Genomic DNA, 8,937 nt, shown 5'->3' with positions numbered 1-8,937 from the left:
ATGGTGTTCCACCAAAAGTGGCGCTGTCAGCACAGCAGTGTTAACAAGACAGCTGGTCACCATGCCACCAACTGCCCAGCTTTCGTGGACATCAAAATAAAAAAAATTAACAAGAACACCAAGAAGAATGATGCCTTCCTAAAGAAGGCAGTCCCGCTGGCAGCGGTGATCAAGCTTAGGGAGGATCACAACCACAACCTTCACTGTGCCGACGGACTGCGGCTACTGAAGAGCACGGCGGACACCCGAGCACTCTTTTACGAGTACTTCAAGGTAGGCTAATCTCTCCCTCATCCCCGAATTGGTTTTGCAAAATCTCCTTTCATCTGCCCATTGGGGCAGATAGCCTGTTTTATTCAAGACGTTAACCCTCGTCTCAAAACTCAGGTTGCCCAGGGAAATTAAAATGCACCTGTCCCAGATCCCACTCAGCCTGAGGATGATTTGGTTTCAGGACGGGCTCACCCCGGCAGAGGCGATGTGCCTGCACCAAGAAAAGCTGGCAGCTACTACTGCAACCATGGAGCACCTGGCCAGCGGTGCTGAGAACCCCAGTGCACGCACAGTGTACCATTGGTACTCAACTTGGCGGGTCGAGCACTATGGTGAACCTGTGGACCCCATCAAAAAACTCGGTGAAAAGGCGGCGATGTATCTACAGCACGGTATGTCACTCACCACCTCCATTTGATTGTCATTGAATAGATAGGGATCTTTTTGAGTCACCAACTTATATGTTGCATAAATCCCTTATTAGCACGGTCAGTAAAATGTTCAAAATGCAGTGCATGCTCCAACTTATGTTTCCTTGCTGCTGCCTGTCGAGGAGTATGACAGTGAGGTGGCACAACAAAGCATACTAATTTGTTTGTCCGGCCCCGTCGTGCACTGCTCACAAATGGTACCCCACACAAACATTCGCGTGCCTTTCATGCCTGACGGAGCGCTGTTACTGTGGCCGTTCATACTTTACCCCTGGTGGGGGACAGCCGACAACGATTCATGTCCTTGCAACCTGATCGGTACCTAGCCGTTCCGCTGCGAGGGGTGTCCACAACCTCCAAGGCGAGCTTTCTGCCCTTGGTAACACTTTGGTGCACACACAACTAAAGCCTGGCAGAAGACAAAAAACACCTACAGTAATGGCACTTCTATTGAGCACCGACTATAGCTGCAGTCTGCTTTGGCTGAGCTTGCCATTTTTTTGGTTTATAATACATCTTTTGTCAACATATTTGATTGTATAATGATTCTCCCTCAAAAGACTGCACATGAACACAACCGAGCCGTATTAATGCGAAAGCATTAACTGTACTATAGAACGAACTGGCGTCATCTGACTGCGTTGCCGGCATTATCGTTGTCCGTAGCAGCGATAAGCAGCACCTAAGTTCTCAATGGCTGAGTAGAACAGCACGTGAATTTTGTCTGCAACAGTGAAAAACGGCACTTTAACGAACTAAATGAATGGCTTTGAAAAGAAAATTTCGTACATTTTGGTCTGGGTGGAATTGAACCCGGGCCTCCGGGGTGCGAGACAAGCACGCTTACCCAAACACAACGGCTCCATGGTTCCAGCTGACTAAAGCTGTGCCTAGTGCGTGTGCCATGCTTTCACATTTTCACACGTAAGCAATGTTCAGTGTCTCCAACGAATTTTTTGACTGAGATACCAAAAAGAAATGGACGAGTTTGTCAAGTTTCCTGTATTTCAAGCAAGAATCGTAAGCTCATACGAAAAGCCATAAACCAACCACTTTGAAAAGTGTACCTTTATTTCAACTGTGTTATCATACACAATAGTGAACAAATATGGGCTGTGTAGCACCTAAATTGCCAGAGAACAAATTCTATAGCGGTAAGAAGAAGGGCTTATAGTGGTTACAGATTTTGAGAGGTGCTGGCACACAAGAGGAATTAGCGATAATGGTCTGGAGGCATGTGAAACTCCCACACCTCAGGATGCAGAGACCCCCAGTTGCCCGTGGCTCATCTTCCCTACAAGCATAGTGATCTGGACGTGACCGGTGTTCTGTGCTTCCCCGAGGTACTTGAGTGTCATGTATCCACCCAAGGACCCGAGGACATCAGCTTCTAGTTCAGGTGATCAACAATGTTAGGAAGGCTGCTGGTAACCTTTTGCAGGTGTCGACGTCAGGACCACGCAGTCGGAAGACGGGTCTTGCTGGGCTGTCTTGGTCGTCACCAAGATCATGCTCCGCACTCAGCAGCTCGCTGCGGCCAGCGAGATCGTCTTCCTCGACTCCACCTCGTCGACTGACGGCACTCAGAGTACCACCACCGTGCTCCTAGCTGCCACCAAGGCTGGTGCCATCCCCCTTGCAGTGCTACTGCACAGCTGCCAGACAACCGAGAGCTACACTCGTGCCTTCCAGCTCCTGAAGGATGCCTATCCGGTCTGCTTTGGAGGAGCGCATGTAAGTAAGCTGTATGCAAGTAACATTGAGACAGACAATGCTCGTAACTAGACAAAGTGGCGAATGCAATACAGTTCCCACACTAAGTTGCAGGATCACTGCACTTTGATTCATCTCCTGTTCAATCAATGCATATTTGCACTTGTTTCAGTGAGCAGATCGCTTAATATTCTAATTTACTTCTTGGTTATAAATATGAGCCAATTCATATATGTTTCATTTGTGGAGTGCTGAATGTCATACACACTTTAAAATAGTTGAAAATATCAGTTGGGTATTTGCTGCATCAGCAAGTTCTTACAATAAATGTTTGCATGTGCTGACTTGACTACTTAAGGTGAGAGCCCGATCCACATAAAACCATTTCACTATTCCCTGTTCAGAACTGCCGGGAAGGTCTGAGAGGTCATTTCACTAGGAGTTATTGGGCACACAACTCTAGCGGCAGAAAGATATCTCGTAGAGATGCAATTTGGGCTGTGTTCCCAACCTTGCCCTAATGAATCAGAGTTACTTCAGCAAGTCTTGTCACGTGACAACGAAAATTAAAAAACAGTGGACATGGGAAAGTTTTAGAATACCCTTACTTGGAGCAGGATCAAGTAAATTTTGGAACACGGCCTTGGAGAAGCTGAAAATTGCAGCATGCCAATGTTACATTGGTGCACATGCTAACAGTCATTGTCATCTTTAATGTGGTACCTGCAGGCTCCTCAGGCGTTTATGACAGACAACGCCTCCGCCGAGAAGGCGGCCCTGCGAACGACCTGGCCCGAGGCCATCCAGCTCCTGTGCCACTTCCATGTGGCCCAGGCAGAGTGGCGTTGGCTGTTTGCTGCCGTTAACCAGGTTGGTCGGGACGAGAGGAGGGACCTCATGTCTGCATTTCAAAAGGTGGGTACTACTGTGGTTGTCAAGTGCCGCTGCTTAAAGGGGCGGTGCAACGATTTTCAGACTTTGGTCAAAGATTTCTGGAAGTTGCCACCTGACACTTCTGAAGTAAAGAACAGAAAACCGATTTTGCTTGCGTGTCCTAGTTGTTGCGTAAAAAAAAGATAAAGATTGGCATTTCAGGCACCCCTCAACTCACTCCCAGTCTTCAGGGTCACACCTGGTCGCACTCCCAGTGACGTCATTCGGAGTGCCGTGTAGCTTCCCGTGTGCTATCTCGGAGGACGCTTCCCCTCCCTCTCTCTGCGTACATTAGCGGGCGCTATGCTGCAGCTTAGAGCCGAGCGAGGTCACGTAATCTTTCCGCCGCAGTTCCTTCGGCTGCCACTTGGGGCTGCAGGTGGGGGAAAAAGCTCGACTTTTGCTTTGCGATTATGCAGCGGAATCGCGACATTTTTAATGAAGGAAGTGTTTTCTCTATCCTCCGGGACACGATAAACAACGTAAAAATGACGAGATGCAAATTGTTTTAATCGTAAAATCGTTGCACCGCCCCTTTAAGCATGCAGTGTAAAGTTTTCGTTATGGCTGGAGAGATCCCTAAACTAGATGCATTTCTTCAAGCACTTCACCAATAATTAAGGCTTCATGGAGCAAAATTGACAGAGGCAGTACTACCCCGAACAATATATATTAATCGTCTTGGTAAATGCTCCATAAGTACTAGATTAGATTAAAATACAAATTGTATCGAATGTAAAAAGCCAATAGCAAAAAAAAATGCAAATAACCACTCGCATGAAATGAGTCATTCGCCGAGTGAAGAGATGGGTTGAAATTTCTTCGAGCAACTTTGCTGAACTTCATGGAGTTACATGTTATTCAATTTTGCGGTTAATTTAACTTTGATTGATTTATCTTGGTTGTTTGGTAACATTATTGTAATATCAGCATCATATAGCAAACAACTGAATAGACTGTTAGGTACCTGCAGTTTAAAAAAAAGCTAGGACAGAACCAACTACCATAAAATACCGGAGAAACGCCCACCCCCATTTTATCGAAATACGCGTAAAGCCAACTATGGGCGCTTATTAGGGCGCTTGATGTGTACTTGCCCAAATTTTCGAATTTCAAAAATGTTAAAAGTGGGCGCTTGTACGGGTATGGGCGCTTCCTCGGTATTTTACGGTATGGTATTGTCTAATGAAGCGATTGGCTGTACACATAATTGAAAGAGCCGTGACCGGTCACGTGTCAATTTTCAACTAGACGGTGGTTTTGAAAGCGCAAAAGACTGAGAAGAGAAGGAGGGGACAGGACAGTCCCCTCCTTCTCTTCTCAGTCTTTTGCGCTTTCAAAACCACCGTCTAGATGTTCAACCAACTAGCCCCCCAATTAATTCTGAGTCAATTTTCAAGCTAAATTTAATCGGTAAACTCTCTAACATGACAGCAGTGGTGGAACTGACAAGTGGTGAATTGGCGCAGCCCTTGTAGCAGGGAAACACTGGTATTGGAGCACAGATTTCCACTTTTGGAGCAGACAATTTTCAGCTTTTATGTCAAAAAATTTTATAAAATCTCTTTCGAAGTTAGCCTGTGCAAAAAACTGCAGTTGTTGGAGTACTGAAAGGCTATTTAAAGTGTCATACCTACAGGGGACCTGGCCACTACAGATATTTATTTATTTATTGAACGATCATATGGTGGTAATTTTGCAGATGTCTGTGTTTGAAATAAAAAGTATGTGTTTGGCTACTTCGTATGGTTTGTATCACACTGCTTACTGTTCACAGAGCAGCTGAGTGGAGCTTAGGTGCTCTATGAACTCGAACCGACCACGATGAATAGTGCTAGCAATTTATACGATCAATGTGAGCACCGTTTGCACAAAAAGCCATAACTCTTCGTTAGGCATGTGTATATAATGGATATCGCGTTCGAAGCTAATTTAAACTGAATAGTGGTTTTGGCCAAATATTTTTTAATTCCATATTGAACAATTGCTGCACCTTTCACTACTGTTACGACATATTGAAACAAAAATTTAGCTGAACTTGCAAAGGCTGTTCCCAAACTTCCAATTGCCCAATTATGAGCTCCGTTAAATTTAATCTAGCTATAGTCATAGGCTGCGGCCTCAGAAGGTCCAATACATACATTGGGATGGTAAGTATCAGAGATATTACATAAAATTAAGCCTATAAAGAAGCCCCACCATACCTAATTGAGGGGATTTATAAATCTTCTTGCTATATTGAAATGTTATTTTCAATTTTGAATTAAAAGTTAAAAAAGAAACAAGCACACATAATGAACAGAGGTTGTTAGAACGTCGCTGCCTAACATATACTCAATAGCCACAGTTGAATTCGGAAGATTTTGCTGATATGTAAATATCAACAATCACAACATTTCCCTTTTTTTTTTTTTTTCTTCTTTTTAATGTACCAGACGCTCCCACGCACCAGAGCACTTTGAAGATGTGTTCTTCGCATAAGCGCGCGGCTTCGCTGAGGCGAAGCGAGTCATGAGATCGTGGTGTCAGCTTTGTGGGTATTGGTTCTCCGAAGCGCACTCAAGGGGGCTAACCCGCTCTGATGAACACTTCGAAAACTATGAATACTGCAGTTAATTTTGAAGAGAATATCAAATAGCATATTGAAATTCTATCCGAAAATTCGAATATCTGCATGACCCTAGTCCTCACACATAGTACATAGGCATGTAGAAAAAAAAAAAAAGTTGTACTTCCGTAATTTTTAATGGCATTGCCAACAATGCTACATGCCAGACAGTTTCTTTTCCAAGAACAGCTTCCTTTTGGTTTAGATAATGATGCAAAGTTTGCACAAATACAGCCTTCGGAGCAGCAAGTAGCACATTGTTCGTTCTGGTGCAGTTTGGCGCAAATGGTGCAGCGGTTCCACCACTGCATCAGGTCATGTAATGCCATTTTTCCTACCAAACTTGATGAAAAAAATTAATGGCCAGAAACACACCTCTAATCGGCCTCAAGATCCTAAGGAAGGCTTTAAAAAGGTAGGCAGGTCTTAAACTGTGTTATGAAATCCTAGTTTCAGAAATATTCTATTTTCTTTCCCGCTTTATGTTTGCCTGCTCCTCTTTCAACTGGCTTCCTAATTTTACAGCTGTTTAACTCATTTGGCACACTTCAGATCATGTATGCAGCAACCGTGGACGAGATGGAAGCCGCCGTTAAGGGGCTCCAGGGAAGATCCCACCAGGGCTACATCAAGCGTGTGATGGCATTCTTGGAGCGGAAATCCGAGTGGGTGCTTCTCTTCCGTTCTGGCCTCACCACGAGGGGCCACAACACTAACAACTTTGCGGAAGCATCCATTCGGATTCTCAAGGACATCGTGCTCCACAGACGCAAGGCCTACAACGTGGTCGCCCTGGTGGACTTCATCGCCTCGGTGTGGGAGGACTACTTCAAGAGAAGACTCCTCTCGCATGCGCACAATCGCAGGCCAGCCCACCAGTTGCAGTATGACCACCTGCTGAGACGGATGCCTGCCTCTACTGCTGATTCTATCATCCGACTAGACAGCAGCATGTACCAAGTCCCCAGTGGGCAAGAGGACGGCAAGGTGTACGACGTCTGCTGCGACATCGGAACCTGTACTTGTGCAGCTGGACAGCAGGGTGCCTTCTGTAAACATCAGGCCCTGGTTCACCACCACTACGGGGGCCCATTTCCCAACGCTCCAGTGCTCGCACCCCACGACCGGCACCAGCTGGGACTTCTCGCTTTGGGAGAAAAATGCCCGGCGGAGTCCTTCTTTGAAGACTTTCAGGGGCCATCCACCAGCGCCGCCATGGAACCCTTTACAAGTGCCGCCATGAACCCATCCACCAGTGCTGCCATTGACGGGGTTGCACAACCATCGGAGCGAAACGGCAGCCCTCCTCTGGACTCCGAGCCCCAGGCTGCAAACGACGACTCGCTTCGCAACTGTCAGCAACATCAGGTTCGCATCAGAATAACTTGCTTAACGAGGCATGCAGGTCCGAAAGTTGCGAAACATCTCTAGAAATAATTGTTTACAAAATTTGCACTTTTTATCTATTGTAATACCCTGAGAGATAGCTTACCTAAAAATCAAAAGCAAATAGGGTCAAAATAAAGAATAATTTAAGTTGCCGTGTGCAGTAAAAAAAAAAGTTGAAAACAAAAATACTGGTTTTAGAATCTGTGACCTGCGAAACTTGAGATTGCAGAGAGGGGCAATACGACAAAGATGACTGTTCTTCTCAGTCAGCACTGTTCGCTTACCTTGATCATGGCAAAGGAATGCCATTCCTGTCAAGGCCACCATTGATCAGGGCAGTGTAATTACTAAAAGTGGGCTATCTTTCGGTGTTTTTTAAGAAAAACTGGGAAATCATGTCAAAATAAGGGTGAATTATCTTTTGGCAGTAGGACATCTCTCAGGATATTACAATATATTCCTCAGCTGTAAGGGGGACAAATGTAAGATAGAACTTTTAGAATCTTATAAATGCCTGAAAACCCATGTCCCCAAGTATAAACCTGATTTACGGAGGCAACATTGCATCGTAACAGGTTAACAGGTTCTGCAGCAAAGCATTCACCATTATAAGAAGCCTTGTAATAAAAATAACCAGCAAAAAAAAGAAAATAATGCAGGCAACTATTGAACATACCTAAAGGCCGGTTCAGACACTTGTGTTTGAGTGCGTTTGACTGCGTTGCGCCGAGAACCGAGAAAGTGTCACGGCACATCTGTGCTTGATATGAAGCGTGGACTCCAATTCAAGAAATCGTCTTGGCACGCGACATAAGTAGCAGAAATGCCCTGGTTTCTCACTGCCACAATGCAGTCAAAGGCAACTGTCTGAACCAGGCTTAAGACTTGTTTAACAATAAACTTGTACTTCCAGGAAGTAGACGAGCTCCTACACCAGATCCAGCAGGAGCAGTGGCGACAGCATGCTACTCTTGTTGAAAATCCTGCGTACGCACAGCAGCTGCGGCAGATCCTCACGGGGATGAGGAAGGTACAGCGAGAGCCCGAGATGATGGCCTGCATCATAGCCACAAAAGCGGTGTACGCTGGGAGAAAGAGGCAAGGAGGCACCATCAAGGTGCAACCGACGGCCATCGCCAGGCGCCGCCCAGGCATCACCCGAGGCAACAAGCGAGTGCCTGCTGGCCGCCCTTCGAAGGGGCTCCCTGCCAAGAGGGCCAAGAAGGAGCATAGCTTCAGCACCAACATGAAGAAGGACTTGCCCAATGCCAAGTCACACGGCATAGGTCACTAAATCTTAGGGACTGCCCAAAGTTCCGAATCATTCAACTTTTTTTTTTTTACTTGCGTCTGTTCAGTGCATAAGCTGCCTGCACAGAACTCACGGTGGACACATTTTTTCTTTTCATGTGCAATGCTGCTACGAGCCAAATGACAGTGGATAGACGTTGTGTTGTGCTTTTGTTTTTTATCCTCGCATGCAATGCTGTTACATGTGAAGTCACGGTGGACAGACTCCCCGACATGCTCTCAATTTTTATCCTTGCGTGGAATGCCGCTACGCGTCAAGTCGCGGTGGGTAGACGTCCT

At 45.9% G+C, this 8,937-nt stretch overlaps 1 protein-coding gene across 1 annotated transcript; it reads left to right on the top strand.

Annotated features, from left to right (window-relative positions):
* Positions 1–8,641, top strand: LOC121832974. Its single transcript, XM_042289114.1, has 6 exons — positions 1–273; positions 455–665; positions 2,146–2,438; positions 3,147–3,332; positions 6,511–7,326; positions 8,261–8,641. The coding sequence occupies exons 1-6, from the start codon at positions 1–3 to the stop codon at positions 8,639–8,641; spliced, it is 2,160 nt and encodes a 719-aa protein (XP_042145048.1).
* The last annotated feature ends 296 nt before the right edge of the window (positions 8,642–8,937 follow it).

This window comes from Ixodes scapularis, unplaced genomic scaffold (genome assembly GCF_016920785.2).
Source record: "Ixodes scapularis isolate PalLabHiFi unplaced genomic scaffold, ASM1692078v2 PGA_scaffold11__112_contigs__length_91849675, whole genome shotgun sequence".
Taxonomy (NCBI): Eukaryota; Metazoa; Arthropoda; class Arachnida; order Ixodida; family Ixodidae; genus Ixodes; species Ixodes scapularis.
The sequence above is the reverse complement of the archived record's forward strand: the minus strand, read 5'-3'. Positions and strand labels throughout refer to the sequence as shown.

What these genes read in the sequence shown, in the direction of transcription:
- LOC121832974 (XM_042289114.1), top strand. Translation starts at nt 1, where the DNA reads ATGGTGTTCCACCAAAAGTGGCGCTGTCAGCACAGCAGTGTTAACAAG. An exon ending in TCTGCTTTGGAGGAGCGCAT is followed by an intron (nt 2,439 to 3,146) that starts GTAAGTAAGCTG and finishes TGGTACCTGCAG; the next exon opens with GCTCCTCAGGCGTTTATGAC. An exon ending in GCAACTGTCAGCAACATCAG is followed by an intron (nt 7,327 to 8,260) that starts GTTCGCATCAGA and finishes TTGTACTTCCAG; the next exon opens with GAAGTAGACGAGCTCCTACA.